The sequence below is a fragment of the Bos javanicus genome, chromosome 7, assembly GCF_032452875.1.
Source record: "Bos javanicus breed banteng chromosome 7, ARS-OSU_banteng_1.0, whole genome shotgun sequence".
NCBI classification, from domain to species: domain Eukaryota; kingdom Metazoa; phylum Chordata; class Mammalia; order Artiodactyla; family Bovidae; genus Bos; species Bos javanicus.
The window spans coordinates 106,020,694-106,043,445 of NC_083874.1; the positions used below are offsets into that span (position 1 = coordinate 106,020,694).

Here is a 22,752-nt window from a genome sequence, read left to right on the forward strand (position 1 = left end):
CACCTCCAGAGAGGACGAGATGCAAGCATGCAGATTCAACTGCAGAGCAAGTCTGCAGAGAGGGCTGGACGATAAACGTTGTTGTGTATTTCACACTGTTCACAGCTAGGAGGAGTATCCACGCGTGTATTTAGTCGCTCAGTCGTGTCCCACTCTTTGCGGCCCCATGGACTGTAGCCCACCAGGCTCCTCTCTCCATGGGATTCTCCAGGCAAGAATACTGGAGTGGGTTGCGTTGCCCTCCTCCAGGGCATCTTCCTGACCCAGGAATCGAACAGAGGTCTCCCACATTGCAGGCAGATTCTTTACCATCTGAGTCACCAGGGAAGCCCAGGAGAAGTATATACTTAGTATATTTTAAAGTTGAATGGGATTTTATAAATTATCTAGCTTTTTCCCATGCAAGCCAGGTCCCTCAAGATGCTCCAATGAAAAAGAATTCCTAAACCCAGTAAGTTTGGTGAGCAATATATATTGTATCACCCTTCTTGGAGAGATACAATTCATGGAATAACATTTAAGGCCCCAAGAAGTCTTGCAGGAAAGAAAAAATAATTTTATTTAACTCAGAATTTCCAACACTTAAAGCTTGGTTGTCAGAAATTGTCACATCTTAATCATTTTCCTGTTCCTTGCAATCTAGCCCAACCCCCTTATTTTACATTTGAAGACACAGACTCAGTTATCTGACTCAGTCTGACTAGAGTTGGACAGTTGCAGACATGGGACTTCATTGATTCCACTGCATTTCTTGTATTCTGTTGATGTCAGTGGAATAAAGCTGAAAGTCAATAGGGTATTTTCCTTTTTTTTTTTTTTTGGTGTAGTCTTTGCTTCCTCATATTATCTCCATTAAGAGAAAGAAAAGCAATTAAATGTGAGAGAAATCCTAACAGAAAAATATGAGTCACATTTTTTAATTTGCTGGGAACACAGTAAAGCCTGCAAAAGTACTAGACAAAGATAAAATATCAGTGTACAACCAACTAGACGTACAAATGCGAAATTGATGCTCTGCCCCTGTTGCACTTGAAGGGTTTACTGCGTAGGTTTCCTCTCCTTTGGAACAATTCCACGTGTTCCACACGACTGTTCGCAGTGAAATACACCCTTGTTTTGGCCAGTGGTGGTCTCCACCTCCTCGGCGTCACTCCTGTTTTCCTCAGGCTAAAAACCAAAGCACAACAACAAACGCTTGAAGAACTCCTCTTTCCTTATTCTGTGCAGTCTTGGTGGGGTTCCAGGCTAAGTGCTTTTTATTCTTTCCAAAGGAAAAGCATAAAGGCAGGGGACACGTGTATACCTATGGCTGATTCATGTTGATGTTTGGCAGAAACCAACACTGTTCTGTAAAGCAATTATCCTTCAATTAAAAAAAAATAAATTCATTAAAAAAAGCATATATGCCAATCAAATTCCTTTTTCCCAGAAATTGTGCATCCTGAGTCAAGTGATTCAAGGAATGGAAAAATGTTAGAGTTGAGAAAATCTAATGGTTGGGTCTTGATAAGATATATCTAATTATGTACTTGTTTCCAAGTTCTAGATACCCAGCATTGCGTTGGTTTCTGTCCATCCTGAGGTCTTCAATTGAAATAATCTCTTTAGTAGAAAAAGCAGAGAAGGCAATGGCACTCCACTCCAGTACTCTTGCCTGGAAAATCCCATGGGCGGAGGAGCCTGCTGGGCTGCAGTCCATGGGGTCGCTGAGGGTTGGACACAACTGAGCTACTTCACTTTCACTTTTTCCTTTCATGCATTGGAGAAGGAAATGGCAACCCACTCCAGTGTTCTTGCCTGGAGGATCCCAGGGACGGGGGAGCCTGGTGGGCTGCCGTCTATGGGGTCGCACAGAGTCGGACACGACTGAAGCAACTTAGCAGCAGCAGTAGAGAAAGAGTTGTTTTTTTTAAAGTTAGGTAGAATTGATAAAAATTCTTTACAAGTGGAAAACCTTAATGAATTACTCATCTATGGGGTAGATTGCAAATGGATGAAGGGCATTATCAAATATCTGCAATTATTATAAGAGTCACGCAGTGAAGATGAATTATTCCAGAAAGAAAGTGGACATAATAATGAAATGTGATGGGTAAAAATATGGCTGCTCGTATACTAAGATTAGATTAGGCACTTTGCTTATCTATAAACAAGGCTTGCCAGAATTTAAAAAACTGTGGGTCAGGTGACATAAACCTTGGACTCCTTACTGATCTGCTTCTGATGGTGGAACGGATTATGCTCTCTTGTGACTTCACTGTGCAGTTTTATCAAGGAGCTGACAAGCCATGCTTTTCAGAGACTCCTTGGGCTGAAGTGGAACGCACAGTAAAATACAGATTTCCTCAAATAAATTGCCAAAACCATTAATCTTTTTCTAAGGACCCATAATAACAGTTTGTTCTCAGTAGCAGGTGGGGGAGGGAGGGAGAATGTCTTCCAGAAAGCACTTTGGCAGTCAATCTGGTTGATAATAAAACTTGATGAAACATCTGTGATTAATATTAATCCTAATTCTTCCTTTAATGGATAATTGTGAAAAAGATAATTTATCCCATTTCATTTAGACCACAGCTGAGTTTTTCAATTTAGGAAAAGAACATTTCTCCATATTTCTCAGGTATGAGACTCTATGGAGGTAAAAAAAAAAAAAAAAACACAGGTGCATAAAACCTGCTAATGGTAAAGCAATTTTCTAGTTAGCCCTGGAAAATATTTTGAACGAATTCAACTGACCACTGCAGACTTGGACAGGACCCAAAGAATGGTTCTCTAAGTGACAGACTGGTATTTCTGCCTCTTCACCCCTGTAGAACAGTCTAAATGAACCCCAGTCAATGATTTAATACATTTTCGTCATATTTGATTTTGCAAAGAGTGTGAGAAAAATGCCCTTGTGAGTAAATGAGAGTCAGCTATTTCTGATCACCAGTGTATTTCAAACTAGTAGATGAGAGGAACTATTTTTGACACATGTAAATGTATAATTTAAAGTACCCATAAAAACTTGTCATGGTAGCTACCATTAATTTTGACAGAAACTCAGAAAGTAACTAATTGCCTTTCAAATATCAATATTAAGAATACCATTTATTAAACCAGCCCTTTAACTCATTCGTCTATAGCAAATTTGAGGGCAAGGCTTTGAATCCTCCTGCCCAAATTAACACACCTAAGAAGCGATGGACTCAAGACACAGATGTCCTCATTTTCATCTGCTTTTCTACACTTAATAATATGTTTTAAAGGAACCTATTAAATAATGGTCTCATTTTCTAAGAATCAGAATATATTATACGGTTAAAAAATGATGGCTGGGACTTCCCTGGCAGTCCGGAGGTTAAGACTCTGCACTTCCAATGCAGTGGACACGGTTCCACCCCTGGTTGGGGAATTAAGACCCCCACAGGCTGCACACTGCAGCCAGAAAGTTAAAAAAAAATTTGCTAACTCAGTATACACGTAGTAAATAGTGATTAAACATCCAGCACTGTTGACCTCTCATCAAAACCAAATCACGACTCCATTTAGATTTCATCAGACTCTAACTGAACGTCAGGGAGAAGAAAACATAAACTGACAAGCAGGAAAGGTCGCAGACAATAGGCACCCACCTCTTCACTGTACCTTCCAAAAACCTCACGTTATATCAATAGAAAATTACAAAACTGCTCACTATTCTTTCGTTCCTCCCCAGGCACACACTTTTCTTCTAAACTGTTGGTCCAAAATGAATATTTCTTATTACTGGATATCATGCCTGTTTCCTATTTTTATATGACTTATGATTGTTATCCTCACTTTACAAAGCTTACCACGTTGCAAAAGGAACACATTTTATAACAAAAATTTTTATAATTGTGTAAGAAATACAAAAACACCCCAAAGGGTTACCCGGTTCTTGTTTGCATCAGCCTGGTTGAAATTGTATCTTGTTTGTGGATGAAGCAAATGAGACAGTTTGCTTTGTAAGACAGAAGGAGAAATTTGTTATGACCCCAGTGAGTGAGCTTTACTCCCAGAATCTTAGTTTATCTTAGTCTTGATCTTAGACCAGGACTAGCGTGGTCTCTCTCTGAGTTCCCTGGTTTAAACAAACATTCATATAACAAAGACAGCCTTTTCTCAACCCTGATGCGGCTGCTTCCTTCACTCAAATCCTCCAATACCCCCTTCTTCTATGTCTCGAATTCAGACCGACCTGCTCTCACTTTAAGCCTGTGTTCCCTAAGTGTGACACAAATATCACCTTCAGGGGAAATTTCTGGAACACGTATTGCAAATGAAACCTCATAAACTTGAATGAGTCAGACTTTCTGGACGTGGGTTCCAAGAGTCTGCATTTGTACCCCTCACACAGGTGGGTGACTCAGCTTAGGACAGTATCCTAAGCCGTGAGACCTGAATTCCACCTTGTCAAACTGCACGTCACATCCTTACTGTCTTCCTGTTCACGAAGTCTTCTCTCTCTCTCTCTTTTTATGGACAGTCAATCTCGCGATTCTTTTTTTGCTATCATTTTCATGGATACACTTATCTCCTGTTGGACTGTGAGCTCCTGGAAGACAGAGATCCCGAGCACTGTCTGCTGTTACTCCACGGTGCCCCCACATCTGCCTGATGGGGAAGCACAGCTCGGTGAGTACTGAAGGGCGGACTAACAGGAAAAGAACACAGAACACTGAGACATACCCTTCTGTAGCCCCTGGAGATGTTCTGCAAGTTTAATGACGAACAAGGACTGACGGCTCAAGTCAAAGTTTGACAAATGGATTTGTATAGCATTTTTAATATAAATATTTTAGGAAAGAGCTACAATGAATCTTCTAAAGTGGACTTCACTAATAAACTAACACATCACATCAAAAGGCCAGAAATTCAGCTATTTGATAAAATTAGTAATCCAGAAAATGTTACTGGTTTAGTGATTTCACTTAACAAAAACATCAGGAAAGCTTATGCAGGGTTTCCCCGGTGGCTCAGTGGGTAAAGAATCTGCCTGCTGATAAAAGGAGACACTGGTTTGGAGGGGCCCCCCATGTTATGGGGCAACAAAGCCCGTGCACCACAACTATTAACCTGTGTTTAGAGCCCATAAGCAGCAACTACTGAGCCCATGCCAGAGCTACCGGAACCCACGCGTCCCGGAGCCCCTGCTCGGCAACGAGAGGAGCCACTGCAAAGGGTAGCCGTGCGCTGAAACTGGAGAGCAGCTCCCGCGCTCAGCAACTAGAGTGGGTTTTAAAAAAAAAAAAATTTTTTTTAATTTTTAAATTAAAAATTTTTAAACTGAAAAAAAAATTTTTTTTAAAGCCTATGTAAAGAAAAAAAAAACCTAAAGCCCTGCAGCTATAGCAAACAAGCTGAAGACCACACAGAAACAACAGAGATGAGAATAGTTTTTTCATAAGCACTGCTACTGTTTATGGAATAAGCTTCCAAACGTTACTTGCCATTCACGGAAAAGAGCTATGAGCATGAACGTTGGAGTCGGATGCTCAACGCGGCCATCACTGCACCAGGACGGTGCGATTCTGGTCAAGTTATGTGACCTGTGGGTCTTTGGTTTCCTCATCTGTAAAATGAGGGTAACGCCGGCGCCTAACACATAGCGGAGATAAGATATGGATGAGACAACACATGTACACGCGTGGGATGGATGAGCGAGCACTGCCTGCTGGCTGATACCAGATAACCAGCCTGCATGCTTTATTATTTCAGTGTGGTTATGTGATAAGGCCCGGGATTTTCCAGGCAAGAGTGCTGGAGTGGGTTGCCATTGCCTTCTCCGATATGATAAGGCCCAAGTGAGTTTTCCCTTCAGAAGCAGGGGAAACGCACAGATTCAGAAAAGAAACATTGCCTGCTAGGTAAGTTCCAAATTCTTCAGACCAGACATAATGGCCCTCCATAATGTGGCTCAACCTGTCCAGTTTTATTTTCCAAATATCTTCCATCCCAGTCAGCCCCATCTTGTCACTGATCCCAGAGTCTCTGCTGTCCTGATTTCCTTATCAGGAGCTGGAGGCAGGTCAGAGGAAATCCCACGAGCTGCAAGAAGCTTGTTCTCCAGAGATCTGCGGACTGCCCCTCCTCCCCACTGGCTCTGAGGACCACTGCTGAGAATCAGAGCCTGGGCACCTTCTGTGTAAAGTCTGGGGGCAGCCCATGCCTGCGGCAATTCCCGAACCTCCTGCTAAACACTGCAAGTGCTGCAAGTCCTCCAGGTGGCCCTTCCTCTCGTAGAATCTCTACTCCTTTTTCTTGAATTTGCAAAAATGTGTGATAACCAAGTCTGTGAAAGGCTCTGCTGCTGCTGTGTTGCTTCAGTCGTGTCTGACTCTGTGCGACCCCATAGAGGGTAGCCCACCAGGCTCCCCCATCCCTGGGATTCTCCAGGCAAGGATACTGGAGTCGGTTGCCATTTCCTTCTCCAATGCATGAAAGTGAAAAGTGAAAGTGAAGTCGCTCAGTCGTGTCCGACTCTTCGAAATCCCATGGACTACAGCCCACCAGGCTCCTTTGTCCATGGGATTTTCCAGGCAAGAGTACTGGGGTGGGGTGCCATTGCCTTCTCCAAGCATTTTAAATAACAACGATAGCAATAGCAGACACAACTCACAAAATGCAAACAGTCACTGCAGCCTCTGTGCAGCTTAAGGACACAGGAAGGCAACAGGCGGTCCCCGCTGACCTGCTGACAAGCTGCCCTGTTGAGGCAGTGGCTCATGGCGCTCTGTATCATATCCAGCAGCACCGACACTGCTATTGAATCTGTTAATCAAATTTCATTCTCTGAAAAAATGATTCAGGGTACCAAAGAGATGCAGAACTTTCAACAGTCTTGCGAATCATTCAGTGTCTTCATTCCAATGGAAGAAGGGAGAATGAGTGACATTTTACTATGTCGTCACTTTCAGTAACGCCCTACCTTGTTTTACAAACCCGTAAACCTCCTAGTATGTGACTCAGGGATCACATCCCTCACTGTGCGTGACATTAGCCATTTTTAGAGCTGAGTCTGCCTTGAGCTCCAGGGTGCAGATGGCACGTACACGATGACTTGCCAAGGGTGCTCCAAACCTGCCTCTTTTTCGCTTCTTTGGAAGCATTTCTCAAGACGTAAGTGAATAACGAGCTTAGACGTTGGAGTCAAACTGCACGGGTTTGAATCCTGACTTCACTGCTGACTACATGACCTCAGGCAAGTTACTTAATCACTCTCAGCCTCCATCTCCTCATCTGTCAAAGGGGGATAATAATAGTACCCACTTCATAGACGAGAATTCAGTGAGTTAAGACATGCATAGTGTTTGATACAGTGCCTGGCATATACATAGCAAACTTGCAATAAATGCTAAGTCACTATCACCATGATTATCCCAAGAGTTAGGGGAGCAGTTATCAGTCAACGTCCAAGTGAGTCTTTAGCAAAAGGCTGCTTTTTTATGTCCCTACCCGCCCCCCATGCAGGTGGGTCACTAAAGTTAGATAGTATCTCAGCCCTGAGACCTGAATTCCATCTGGCCTGTCAAATCAGCACTTCACATGTATCTTCCTCTTGACACAATCTTCTCTTTTTTTAATGAAAAAAAAAAAGTTCTCTAAACTTTATTTAGATCATTACAATATTCATTACGTGGTCTCAAAATTGACTGAACTCAACTACTCCCAGTGTATATAGCAAGACCTTTAAGCAATCTATTTAAAGTTGAAAAAAAAAATCACCTAGTGATACACTTCTTGTTTAGATTTGTTCCTTACATATAAGTCTAAGTAGATGAGCCGTGTCTGACTCTTGTGACCCCATGGACTGTAGCCCGCCAGACTCCTCTGTTCATGGGATTCTCCAGGCAAGAACACTGGAGTGGGTTGCCATTTCCTTCTCCAGGGGGTCTTCTCAACCTGAAGGTCGAACCCGGGTCTCCTGTATTGCAGGCTGATTCTTTACCAACGGAGCTACAAGGGAAGCCCTTAAATAAGGCCTACTATAAAGCAAGACAGTCTGAATTGAAGATTGAGGACTCAGTGAAACAGATCAGCAAGGCATACAGGGAAACATCATCAGGATCTTAGATCTTAGAGCCTGTGATCATGTATTTAGGGAGAAAACTGACTGAAAAAAAAATGTGTTAAAAAGTGTGGGAAAAAAAAAAGAGTTTCCCTTAGAAAGCAGATATTGCAGATACTGTAATCTGGACAGATTTAAACTAAAAACATTATATATATTCTTTCTTAATGACTCAGAAATCTGTTTTTAAAGATCTGGGTGTAAAAGGGAGTGCTAACTATAAACTAAAACTTACCTAACCTTAATGAAGATAAAAACTAGTTGGAAATATCACACGTCTCTGAAAATAGTATAATGAAAAGATACTGAAATTCCAATTCCTAACAATAATAGACTGGCTGGCTATTCTCCAATTCATGACATTTTACTTTTGGGGCTCCAAATGAATTAATATTTTGTAAAGCTTTACATTTTAAAACTAAAACTGGATACAGCCCATATACTAAAGTTCTGTTCCTAAAGGCGGACTTTCTACCACCTGCCTAAAAATATCTGATGGAAAAGAAGCCTGTTGCCAAAGTCCACATATCTCCCCCATTAAACAGAGGTAAGCCATATCCTCAGAAACCATATTTCAAGCCCACAGGATACTCATGAACTAAAATAATGAATGATAATGCCTCGTTCTCTGCATTAATATTAAAGAAAAGAGAAAATAGAAAACTTTACAGCCACCATCAGCTCTCTGGACCATAAATCTCAAGTTTTGAGAATTGCTTCCCAAAAGTGTAGAGAGCAGGGGATGAGTTGTGAGAGAGCTTTGGAGCCTAGAGATATTTTTCAGCAAGCCAGCAAAGCACTGACACAAATTCCTACATATCTCTGGCTGTGAAAAGTCTCATTTGTGGTGATTTATATTTCCTCATAAAGAACTCTGTAGATAATATAAGCCTGCTGTGAGGCTGTCTGACAACTTTCAAACCAAGAGTTACACGACCATTCTGTTAAAATAGAGCACGAACAGATGAGTGGGAAAATCTGTAGAAATAGTATTTCTTCTGAACGGAAGGCCAGAATGCTGTTCTTCCAGCACGCCCCATGTTGAGTCACCTTTCACTCTGTGTGCATGCCTCATGGAGAATATTTTGGTAGTCTATAGGAGGAAATGCTTTTTTTTTTTTCCTGAAGATTGACTATGCGTTTGGTATGTGCATGCTTGTGTAATTTACAACAAATGACACTTAGACACCAGCACACTGGAGTTCAGCTGCCTTAATAAGTTACTAAGGGAAACACAGAGAATAGCATGCTGACAACCCAAAGTCAATGGGGTATAAACACTGTTATTCCAAGTGTCACTGGCGTGTTATTTCCATTTCTCCCGGCGTCTGCTCTGTGTAACACTGCACACTCACACGATACAGCAGCTCATTAAACTGTTTTCAGTTAACTCAGAAACCAAATTAGTACATTACATGTTTATAAGGCCGAGAATTAGCGCTTCCCTGTGAAATTACACAATTAATCAGGTGCGTTATTTCTCGGAGAGGCGGCCACTTCTGACATTTAGGGATTAGAAAGAATAATCCTTTCATCCATTTCCACATCAGCATTTAGTCTCAGTGGGGTAAAAGGAAGCAAAAGGTGACATAATTCCTTCCTCCCCTTTAGGAGGTTAAAACGCAACATGTCCCCCCCGGCCCCCGCTCCATCTCGTAATGTAGCATTTCAAGTTCTCAAAAGAAGCACAAATTATTTTGTTTTTGAGCTTCTTATCTGAATGACGCAGTCTTTGAAAAATTCAAGCAATGAGAAGAATTCTTATGAGTCTCCTGCTTCTTATGGCTGATCCCGTGAATTGCCACCAAGCCCCAATTATTCAAGAGCTTTTAAGGCTCCCTCTGCGAACTTTAAAAACGGTCCCAAAGTCAAAATCTATTAAGCAGTGATGTCTGCCCCAGTTTCCTTTTTCACTAACCCAGCACCAATTTCTCTGATTCTCTTTAACAGGATCTCATCCTTCAGTCATTTAATAGGGCATACGTTTCTTTTTAAAATTCTCCCCACTTAATCAAATGACACTGCCAAGAATTTTAAAAATAATAAAGTGCTGTTAAATATCCTTTGTTGCTATTAATTGCCTCCTGCACCCTGGGTTTCACTCAGACCAGGTGAAACAAGCCAGGGGAAGGCTCTACGCTCCAGCCATCCGTGAGCGGACACCCAGCATTCTTGCTTGTTCAGAAGGTTAACCTGGCAACAAACAACATTTTCATAAGAGAAACTTATAATTAAATCAGAAGAATATCTGGAAGTCCCTAAATATCCTGTTTTAGGTTCTTTATTTAACCTTCATTTAAGAGCCCTTGAAAGCCATTCAAGCTTTCCTAAAAGATGGCTAGGGACAACTTTAAACAGATACAATTCTCTAAACTCATTCCTTAAATAAAAAGGTGCATTTTTGCAGGTTCACTGAAGACCTCTGGAAGTGTAAAAGGGAATATAATGACTATCTTCAGACAGAAGTCTGATATAATCCCAGACAAACTTCTAGTGTCTAAGTGGGGGAAAATGGTTTTATTTGTACATTAAAAATTTTTTAAAACCTAAGAAAAAACCCTAAATTCTAGCAACTAAGATATACTCTGTATCTATATCTGAGCAATTATTATTTGATGTCTGTGCCATATTCATTATCTTCCACTTTAGAAAATCTTAAAATTTGTCAATTTCCTAACACTACCCTTAACTTCCTTCCCTGTTAAAATAAATATGCCTCATGAATGCCATTATCCGAGCCACAAAATTAAAAAAAATTCAGGAGATGAATTAGTATTTGCCCATAGTCTTGGAAATTTCTGTCATAAGCCCCTTGAATCTCAGCTGAAGTATGTGCTAGAACCTTTAATGCTAAAATAAGACCAGTAATCAAAAACATTTTTCAATAATAAAAGCAAAAGTGCACACAGACACACAGCGACACTGAAGCAAGTGCTGAGCTGTTCATTTTAAGAAAGGACACTGTCCTTACAGGTCACCCCCCATCCAAGAGCAAAAGACTACAAAAGACGGGAAAAGATTACTTCCTGCTTTGATAAATGTGCCATTCTGACACTCTTCTGTTTCAATAAGAACAACTCGAAAGAAAGGCAGATTCATGCGAACTGTCAAGACCAAAATAATTCTTAATGTAGATTACTAAAGTAAGCTGCTGGAAAACCAGACCTCTAAAGAGGGATGAAGACTTCCTTAGGCATATGTAATCCTGGCGTAGTATTCCTTCACAGTATACTGCATGGACTTAAAATGTGAATTTTTACAAGGTGTTTGTGAGGTTTTCTTTTATTAAACTAAAATGTCAAACAGGGTTCTTCAGCTTGCTGTAACTTTTCAAAGGGTGCAAAATCTGTTGAACATTGATTAAAGTCATCCTTTTGGTAGTCAACTGGTCTTTAAAAAATTTGTTTTAATCGAACCTTGGAAGTAAGATTGACTCTGATAAAAACTATTATTATATACCCATTTTACAGATGAGGAAAGTGAGGCTTGGTGAGGTTAAGTTACCCAAAGTTACACAGCAATTAAGAATATAGAAGAGGGATTGGAGCCCAAGGGTACATTCACTAGAGTCTACGCTATTTCTTTTTTTTTAAGCCATGATCCACCCTCTGCTTTGATGTATTATATACCCCCTCCTTTGGTATAATCCCCAGCATATGAACAAAACAACTTACTAGGAAAGTAGGGAACTGCTGCAGTGGGTATAGCAAAGCCTAATGCTTCTAATTTATCTCCTTTTCTCAAACAATAGCATCTAAGAGAAAATTTAATTGCTTTTTTGTTCTATTTGGTTTACTGCTGCAGTATTTATTCATTAAACAATAATCAACACTTTTATGTGCTGCTTTCTACTATTTTTGACTTAAAATATACAGGTTTAAATCAATATTATGGTTCAACATTTTCCACATTATGGTGAGCTTGCCTGATTTTAGAAACACTTGTGGAAGAAATGGCACTCTGAGTTCCAAACAGCTCACCTGTAAATAAGCTTTTGGAACATTTCCAGTTGGCAAGTGAAGCACTTTCTCTATGTTAGTATTCTCTGGATTGACTGAATATTGCTACACCTCGTAAAGGACAGTCTGTAACTATCTTGTACAATCAAATGATTTCTGAAACTTATCTTGATCATCTCAATAAGATATCTCTTCAGAATTTAGGTTTCTTTTTTTTTTTTGTCAGTTTAAAAAAACTGTATAGTACATATTAAAATTACTTCACAGCTTAAGACTATAAACTTTTAATTAAAGAACATAAAGCAGAGAACTAGCAGCTAACCACATGCATTCAAGTATGGATTTAAGAATGATGCTCATAATAACATAAATGGCCCTCATGATTTTCTAATTAAATATAGAGAGAAGGCAATGGCACCCCACTCCAGTACTCTTGCCTGGAAAATCCCAAGGATGGAGGAGCCTGGAGGGCTGCAGTCCATGGGGTCGCTGAGGGTCAGACACGACTGAGTGACTTCACTTTCACACATTGGAGAAGGAAATGGCAACCCACTCCAGTGTTCTTGCCTGGAGAATCCCAGGGATGCGGGAGCCTGCTGGGCTGCCATCTCTGGGGTTGCACAGAGTCGGACACGACTGACCCGACTTAGCAGTATATATATGTATACCAAAAAGACCTGAGCAGACAGCTTCAGCTCCATGAAAGTTCTTTTCACTGATGAGATTTTCCAGCTCCATACTTCTATCATCATATCAGTTATAAAGGAGTAAAGCTAAAGCATCATGTGTATTCAAGTTTACTTGCCAATAAGCTTAGGAAAAGTGTTGCCTAATAATGTCTCAGAAACTTCTGGTTTCCATCTGAGTGCTTTGACTATGCACTGTCTTTCCTGCACGTATCTTCTTTTGAAGGAGATCAGCTATACGTTGCTGCTGCTGTGTCGCTTCAGTCGTGTCCGACTCTGTGCAACCCAATAGACGGCAGCCCACCAGGCTCCGCCGTCCCTGGGATTCTCCAGGCAAGAACACTGGAGTGGGTTGCCATTTCCTTCTCCAATGCATGAAAGTGAAAAGTGAAAGTGAAGTTGCTCAGTCATGTCCGACTCTAGAGACCCCATGGACTGCAGCCCACCAGGCTCCTCTGTCCATGGGATTTTCTAGGCAAGAGTACTGGAGTAGGGTGCCATTGCCTTCTCTGCAGCTATACGTTAGATATGGCAAATGCTAGAATTCTGTGCCTTTTTAGTATCATTTTTAAAAAGTGGTATCTATTTTCCTTATTGTAGGTCTCTCACTGACTTCCCTCGTAGCTCAGTTGGTAAAGAATCTGCCTGTGATACAAGAGACCCGGGTTTGATTCCTGGGCTGGGAAGATCCCCTGGAGGAGGAAATGGCAACCCAGTCCAGTATTCTTGCCTGGAGAATCCCATGGACAGAGGAGCCTGGTGGGCTACAGTCCATGGGGTCACAAAAGTCAGACACGACTGAGCAACTGAACCACCAGGTCTCTCATTAAAAATCACTCACCTCCTGAATCAAGTGTGCAATCATGATTCAGTCTGGACGCTGAACATTGAGTGGATTTAAGAAGTATTTCTTTGAAAGTACAACTTTTCTGGCTTCTGAAGTTATTGTATTAAAAAGGTCAACCACTTGGAAAGATACAGTTGAAATATCATTTGGAGATGGAAGAGTATGCTTTGGAGAGCTGAAAATGTAGAAATGTGTTTAAAATGTATCTTGTACTTCCCAATTTGGGGTTCCAGTAGAATTTATAAAGGAATATTCTCTAAACACTAGTGCTAATCATTTCTAATCCTTTAAAAATACAATATAAAGTATATTTTTCTCTTTAAGACCTTAAGCATATTAAGACCTAGGGCTTTCTCTCTTCACTTCCTTTTAGTTGTTTATTCACTTAGTTTCTTCTCAGATCAGCTACTTCTCATTAGCATGAACTTTTTTCCAGTTATGTCACTTTTCTGTGCCTCAGTTTCTTCACGGGTAAAATGGCAAATAAGAACAGGACCGCACAGTGCTGTTCTGAGACCTCTGCAGCGTCTGCAACCGTGCCTGGAACATGAAGTGCTGTGTGAACACCAGTGAGCCTTGTTTACTGATCACCTACTACATACCAAACAATACGACAGACGACATACAGCAGAAACAGCCACGAACAAACGGCCATAAACATGCACTGTGATAAGTGCTTGAGGGAAGATAGAGCAGCGCGAGTGGAGACACTGATACGGACATCATCTTCATACGGAGAAGTCAGAATAGCCTCTCGGACACCTCTTTTGACCCAACCTAAAGCAAGTGAGGGGCTTCCCTGTGGCTCAGAGCTTAAGAATCCACCTGCCAGCGCGGAGACACAGGTTTGATCCCTGGGTCAGGAAGACCCCCTGGAGAAGGAAATGGCAAGCCTCTCCAGTATTCTTGCCTGGAGAATCCCATGGACAGAGGAGGCTGGTGGGCTACAGTCCATAGGTCACAAAGAGTTGGACACGACTGAGCGACTGAGCAACAGCAACAACAAAGTCAGTGAGAGCAAGGGAGGTTGCCTGGGCGGACGAGAGCCTCCAACAGGAGGGGGTAGAGGCCCACGACCCTGAGCTCGGGACGCTGGACAGGGAAGTGGAACCGGGGACAGGGCGGCCGGAACACAGACAACAGGCAGAGCCGGCAGCAGGAGAAGTCCAGACGCCGCGGTGCGGAGAGGACTCGCCTTGGAGAACTTGTGTGCCAGGTGTGGACTTTGGGTTTTGTCTTGGTCAGACAGGAAGTCACTGGAGCGCTTTAACAGTGCAGTGATGTGGCGCGCGTGCGCGCACGCATGTGTGCATGTGTGTGTGTGTACCAGTGCAGTGATGTGGCTGGTGTATGTGTGTGTAACAGTGCAGTGATGTGATGTGTGTATGTGTGTGTGTGTGTGTGTGTAATAGTGCAGTGATGTGGAGGGTGTGTGTGTGTGTACCGGTGCAGTGATGTGATGTGTGTATGTGTGCATGTGTAAAATAGTGCAGTGATGTGGAAGGTGTGTGTGTGTGTGTGTGTGTGTGTGTGTGTGTGTGTACCGGTGCAGTGATGTGGCTGGTGTATGTGTGTGTAACAGTGCAGTGATGTGATGTGTGTATGTGTGTGTGTGTGTATAATAGTGCAGTGATGTGGAGGGTGTGTGTGTGTGTGTGTGTGGTGTAAACAAACAGGAGCCTGCTGCACTAGTCAAGACCGCACACCACGCGGCTCGGATCGGGTGGCTGAGGTAGATCTAGTTCAGTAATTCTAGTCTGCGGTTCCACTCCTTCTTTCCCCTAAAAATACCCTTTTCACTAGCATTCACTGAACACCTACTAAGTAAGGCTTTGCACTAGGCCATTTTACCAATGTTAAGTCCACCCTAGCGCACAGACCCTATGATATATTAACGCTCCAAGGAAGTTTTCATCAAGCCTCCTGGTGAAAGTGAAAGAGGAGAGTGAAAAACCTGGCTTAAAACTCAACATTCAGAAAACTAAGATCATGGCATCAGGTCCCATCACTTCATGACAAATAGACGGGGAAACAGTGGAAACAGTGGCTGACTTTATTTTGGGGGGCTCCAAAATCATTCAGATGCTGACTGCAGCCATGAAATTAAAAGATGCTTGCTCCTTGAAGAAAAGTTATGACCAACCTAGACGGCATATTAAAAACAAAGACATCACTTTGCCAACAAAGATGCATCTACTCAAAGCTATGGTTTTTCCAGTGACCATGCATGGATGTGAGAGTTGGAGTATAAAGAAAGCTGAGAGCTAAAGAATTGATGCTTTTGAACTGTGGTGTTGGAGACTCTTGAGAGTCCCTTGGACTGCAATAAGATCCAACCAGTCCATCCTAAAGGAGATCAGTCCTGGGTGTTCATTGGAAGGACTGATGCTGAAGGTGAAAATCCAATAATTTGGCCACCTCATGCGAAGAACTGACTCATTGGAAAAGACCCTGATGCTGGGAAAGATTGAAGGTGGGAGGAGAAGGGGATGACAGAGGATGAGATGGTTGGATGGCATCACTGACTCAATGGACATGAGTTTAAGTGAACTCCGGGAGTTGGTGATGGACAGGGAGGCCTGGTGTGCTGTGGTCCACGGGGTCACAAAGAGTCAGACACGACTGAGCGGTTGAACTGAACTGAAGGAAGTTTAGATCATGTATCACAGCCTCTTTATTTTACAGATGTGGAATTAAAAATCTAGAGAGATTAGATGATTTGCCCAAGATTATATACCTAGTTAGGTCAAGACAAGGATTCAGTACTCAGTTTTCCTCACTTTATCAAAGAGGACATTCAAAATCAGCGGTTCTACTGACTCATGAAAATAACCTACACGCTCTTATTTATTCCCCTTCGCCTGGTCTGATTTAGAAATAGCCACACAAAACTTCTTTCAAACATGTCCTCATGGTTAATGCTTATGAGAATCATTTCTAAAGGGAGTATTTTTGAAGTTTCTAAAATAACTCTTTGCCTTAGGAAGTCTATATAAAAGACTATTGGCATCATCTACTGATGGGCAGTTCTGCAAATCTATAGATAAACTGATAGAAAAAACTGACCTTCTCTACTCTAGTGTGTCAAACTCTTCCCAAAATCCCTCCTGTAGATTAAAAACAGTAATTGTCCAATTGAGGAGACAGGCTTCGTTTACCTGACCAGTTATTGGTGATTTCAACAACTTAGTAGAGACTGTCCGTTCCCATGGAAAGGAAGCTGTGGTGCAGTTGTTCTTAGGACAAATAAAGGATCTAGACCCATGAAGGGTATTTTTATTTTTAACCTAAACAGGAAACTCCGTGAGATATTTCCCACTACAGTATTTTCTTAAATTTGTATAACTTAGAGAAATTAAGAAGGAAATAAAGCAGAACTTGATAAGAACACTCCGATTTGTGTCCTGAATCGAAGTTGTGGGTGGATTTCCTGTTATGAAATATTCCTCTCCCCCTGCCCCCGCCCCAGTCCAAACTTGACCTGAATCTCGGGCTTCTGCAGTTACCTCTGAGCTTGAACCTTCCTCCACCAGCCTGCAGCGGGACTGCCAAAACACTGTATAGCTTGAGTTTTTCTTTTGGAAAACTTGGAAGGGATTTTAAGGCCTTGAGGAGCTGAAATACGCCCCCGGCCTAGTAAGGACATTTTATAAAGATGACAAGTGGGCAGTCAGACTGGCTCCTGAGATCAGCAGTTAGAGCCCCTTGTAAGGTAATAAGTGTGAAAAGAGCCGTTTCCCAATCATCGTGTTCATTCCACGCATATTAGGAGACAGGAAAATTCAACCAAGGGCCAATCTTCCCCTAAGAATCCTTTAGTTTAATTACGACCACAGTATATGAAACATTTGCAAGAAATCCACTTTCAGCAGTGAAAGGAAGAGAGGAAACCCTTTCCTACTAAAAAGACAGGGAAGGAAGCACTTCTGGTTCTAAAACCTGGTTGAAAATTCAATTTAACCAACGACCAGGCCACTGCACCTCTTGTAAATGAACATCTTTTTGCTGCTAATTTTGTGCTATTTTACCTTTCATTTTTAAAAAAGTAATTCAGGTTAAACTCAGCTGAACAGCAAAGAAGCTCTTGATATTTTGAAGCATTTTGAACAATTACTTTGACAGGAGCCCTTGACAGTTAAATGACTCCGTTAAATGAATGTTATAGAAGACACATAATGATTTTTAGTGAAATATTGAATTTAACCACAAATGAGGAAAAACCAGTCATAAGCACCATGGGTGTATTTGAATAATAACATCTTGCTTATGAACCTCAGTGGATTCTGTAATTTCTAATAATCATGCAATCAGCCATTTAGCTGTTGAGTATGTCTCCCATCTTAGTGTTCTCTATTCATTTTTGCTTTTTGCTTTTGTTGGCTAATCTAAGAAACCGTATGAAAATTTTGAACCCGGCAATAGCTCCCTTTTGCATCAGCATGATATTTTAGAGTTGGGCGATTAATGAGTTGCTGTCCCACAACTGAAGTCTTCCTTTTTCCTCTTTCTCATTTGCTGAATGAGATTCTTTCACAAAGTAAAAAAATCAGCAAGAGGCAAGAGCCCGCGGCCTGAGGACATGTGGCTTCACTGTGTGCTGGCCTGTCCTCCATCTGTGGGACTCAATATTCCTTTTCTTATTTTATGGGTTGAATGTGAGATAACGATCAAGACTTTTACATGTTTTCTCATGACTAACGACTGAAGTATGTACTGAAATAATAAAACTGGTACTGTTCAATTTCCTCTTTAAATTCAACTGCAATATAAGTGAGAGTGCCCTTGTGATGGGGAAATCCGGCTTATTAGAAAACTCTGTTTTCTGGAGAAGAAGAGGAGCTAGAAATCCTTGTAGGCTTAAAAAGTGTGGGTGAGGCGCTGGTTGCGGGGGAGGACACTGGGGTTGAAGCAGTGAGTCAGAAAACCAGGAACATTTTGTTCTTTATCTCGTCTGCAGTGACAAGCAGCTCAGCACGCAGGGAGGCCCTGCCTGGCTCAGCACTTCCTGATCATCCCAAGCAGGTGAGGCCCCGCCTCCCCTGGTTCCCACGGCTCCCGGCACTCACCAGCCTTCAGCACTTTTCCGTTTCCACTTTCACTGCCGGCTTACACGTCTGTTCCCCATGAGACAGTGGCTCTTTGAGGAAAGAGTGTCTTTTAATTTTGCACACCATCCCCCTCACCAAATTTCTTAGCCATGATAAAGCTGGTCAGCACATGTCCTTTAGACCGAAGTACCCTGAACATTTATTACCTTCAGCTGACAGAACACTTGGGCAAGCCCAGATACCTTAAATATCTCATCCACCTGCAATGCGGGAGACCTGGGTTCAGTCCCTGGGTTGGGAAGATCTCCTGGAGAAGGGAATAGCTACCCACTCTGGCATTCCAGCCTGGAGAATGCCATGGACTATACAGTCCATGGGGTCCCAAAGTGTTGGACATGACTGAGCGACTCGCACTAAATATCTGATATGGTTAAAGTCAAGTCCAGGCACACAGCAAGATGCCTGACTTAGGTATTCCTACAACCCTGCTAACTCAAGCATGGTCCATGGACCAAAGCAGTATCACCGGAAGCTTTCCAAACACCACATCACGGGTCCCACCAAAGACCCCCTGAATCAGAATCTGCCTGATAGCAAGATTCCGAGGTGACCTGTGCACAGTGAGGCTTGACAAGTGTTAATATGACCAGTATGTAGCCTCAAGACACAACGGTGTGTGGGATGGCGGACAATACAGGCCACGGCCACGTGATTAATACAGAGGTCTGCGGGGAAAGTTTTAGAGGTCTCTCAGGACAGAGTCTCTTAACGCTCACAGCTCACTTATACCAGCTCCCTGGGAACCCTTTCTAGATACTTCTTCACGCTCTTTCCTGTTTAAAGGCACAGTTGCTCTTAATAATTGTCTTTTCTCCTTGGTGCAAAGAGAGTATCTATCGTCAGCATGCCAACGTGTGCAGGAGCTTTGGCTTCCTCCCTGAACATGTGATGATTGAAAGGATATTGGTGACACCTGAATAAGAGATCCGATGACTTCAAGCTGTGTAAATTGAATTATTTCCTTTAATTTTTCTTTCAGGAATCTCTTTTTCTTTTCCTGAGCTTTGGGGAAGTCCCAGCACTTTTCATTTAAAAGAAACACAGGTCAGCAGTGGTTCACTGAACAGGCTGACATGCAGCTTCGCACAGGGAGAGGCGCTGTGCCTTAATCTAATTTGTGCTCCCAATTTCCAGCTAATGTATCAAGGGGTCCTGGTGTATGCATTTACAAGGGGACATCCATAAGGCAGAGTCCAGCTCTCTGCAATTCTCTGAAACATGGCTTTAAAAAAAAAAAAAATTAGTCTGGCTTCTTGTAGCTGCCCCCTAACACACACACACAAATCGCTGTGTACTCACAGATGTAGAAGTATTCCCGGCCTGGTCTGAATTCGAATCCTAGAGAAAAGGGTGTGAAGAGCTGGAACTTTTCAGAGAACTTGAGCGGTCCATTTGGAGAGTGAGGCCGGTTACACTCCCACCTCTTGAACCCTTTGGACGTGTGGTCACAGGCACTGTAGCCGTCAAAGTTCACCATGTAGAGGACGTAGCGCTCCGTCTTGTCTTCCGGGACAGAGTCCTCGTAGTGAGGACAGAAGACGTCCAGGTAGTCGTTGATGCAGACGTCGATGTGGTAGTCACCCCTCTGGAACCTGTGGGGAGAAGAAAGCGATGCGGTTATTCAGGGAGGAAAGGCTTCCTGCTTGGAATCGGTGGTTGAAGGCTCCAATCATGCTCAGGCTAAAAAGATTTATTACAGCAAGTGTTTATTTGGGGCCATATGACTTGAGGAAGAATTAATGCTTTTGAACTGTGGTGTTGGAGAAGACACTTGAGAGTCCCTTGGACTGCAAGGAGATCCAACCAGTCCATCCTAAAGGAGATCAGTCCTGAATGAATGTTCATTGGAAGGACTGATGCTGAAGCTGGTCACCTGATGGGAAGAACTGACTCATTGGAAAAGACCCTGATGCTGGGAAAGATTGAAGGCAGGAGGAGAAGGGGATGACAGAGGATGAGATGGTTGGATGGCATCACTGACTCGATGGACATGAGTTTGGGTAAACTCCGGGAGTTGGTGATGGACAGGGAGGCCTGGTGTGCTGCAGTCCCTGGGGTCGAAAAGAGTCAGACACGACTGAGTGACTCAACTGAACTGAACTGATGATTCGAGGCATAGTTTGACATGTTGCTGTTCCAAATCTTAAGTACAGCGAGCCATTCTTCAGAGGAATTGTACTATATTTATTCCAAATACCTTGCCAGTGGAGCACCTCACTTTCACTTTAAGTATTAAAGGTACTGATAGACTGTTTTCCTTTCTTTGTTAAAATCACATATATATTGAAGAAAACTTTTCATATTTCTAAAGCAGTGTTTCATTTAATAAACGTTTTTGAATAATTTAAAGAATAAATGGTATTTGTTATAATTGAGAGCCTTCTTCATTTCCTATGCAAAATGTGGAAAATGAGAGGGATAAAATTGAGAGAATTAGAATCATAAAGTTTAAAAGTTGAAAATTAAATTCCTAGAACACTTCTACTTCAGAGGCAAATTAAACCCAAAGGCATAATAATGAAGCAATGAGCCACTAAACTAGACCCAGAATGGAGACTCTGGATCCGAGTTAGGTGTCTCTCTTGGAAAATCTGCTTTGTCACAAACTTGTTTTAGCCACTCTCTGTTTTGATGCCCTGCCCCTTTCCCTATTAAATTGAAGCCATGTAAGTCAAATGACTTTTCCCCTTATTTCTTTCAGCTTCAAAGGCTGTGTTCTAAAAGGGCTGGACCGAGAAGCAGGGAAAGGAACAAGTCAAATGCAAAGAGCAAACCACAGCCGCCCCATCCTGAAAGAGTTAAAAGGTATGCTCACACACACATCACCGCACACACCCCCGTGTCTGCTTCAATTCTTATCTTAGAAAAGTTTTGCTTATTCGTTTTAACTAAAGTGCCTTTCGCCATCAACTGAACAGCTTTTCCCAGGACCCAATGGTGTGTGAAACAGGAATTGTTATGTACACAACTTTCTAAAATCAGGGTGGAAAAGGCCACAAAAGCCCTTTGTTTCTAGCTGGTGAGGAAATTCTTCTCTGAGCCCTTGGAGGGTCTTGATAAAACTACGTTACCACTGAAATACAGCGCCCATAGAGTCATACAATCTTCACGTCAGTCTCAGGGAGAACACTTCCCAGCAACGGTGAGCTAGTCTCTTCCATTTTCGGACATCGCTAGATGTTAGCAAGTTTCTCCTTATATTGAGCATAAATCTCCCTCTGTGTGATTTCCATCCAGTGGTTCTACTGCTGCTGCCTGAGACTGCAGAGAGCAAATCTCATTCCTCTTTCGTCAGGTAGTCCATAAACCACTCGGAGACGTCAGCTCTGGCTCTGGACCCTGCTTTCTCCAGACTTGAAAATCCTTTGTTCATTTCTGATAGAATTTCCAGACTCCTCCTCATTCTAGCATTTTGACCCTCTTCACGGCTTTTAGTTTGCCACTGTTTTCCTTAAAATGTGGCCCCCAAACATATCGAGGACCTCTGACAGGTTGTGGTGAATGCTGGTACCTTTGCTCTGGATGCTAAATATTCATCGACAAAGTCGAGATTCCTTCTGAAACACCACTGTGCTAACAGCGGTAGAGCTACTTATTTTGAGTGAGTAGAACAGGATTTAAGGACTTGCTCTGCTGCTGACTGAGCAGGAGCCTCGTAAGCCATCCTGAGCCTCAGTTTCCTCACGTGTTAAGTAGAATAATAACGAGAATCCACCTTGCCGACCTCACACGCCTGCTTCAGACCTCGGACGAGGAAAGGTATCAAAAGTACATGTGCATAAAAGGCATCATTACTATTAACAGGACAGATTAAAATGGGTAGATAACAAACTATTGCTTTTTAAACAGTGGCAGTTAGCGCATAAAGCAGAAATAAAAATAATCCCCGGGTTTCCCTTTTTAAAAATCCTGGAAGAAAGGATGTCATGTAAAAATCCTAAATTCTATCCTCAAATATCAAATGGTCCTCAGAAACTCCACTTTCTCGATGCTTTTGAAAAGCAGCATGCGGATGTCTGCAAGAGAAATAAGGGAAGGTGGCCAGATCACTTTTCCGTAAGGGGGTCTCAAGGTACATAAC

General features: G+C 42.3%; 1 protein-coding gene across 2 annotated transcripts in view; it reads right to left on the bottom strand.

Moving 5' to 3' along the window:
• EFNA5 (ephrin A5) overlaps window positions 1-22,752 on the bottom strand; it is a 289,290-nt gene that overhangs the window by 32,178 nt on the left and 234,360 nt on the right. For both annotated transcript variants that reach the window (XM_061424527.1, XM_061424526.1), the window contains exon 2: window positions 19,971-20,263. In XM_061424527.1, the coding sequence (XP_061280511.1) occupies window positions 19,971-20,263 (293 nt within the window). The remainder of the gene's footprint in view (window positions 1-19,970; window positions 20,264-22,752) is intronic.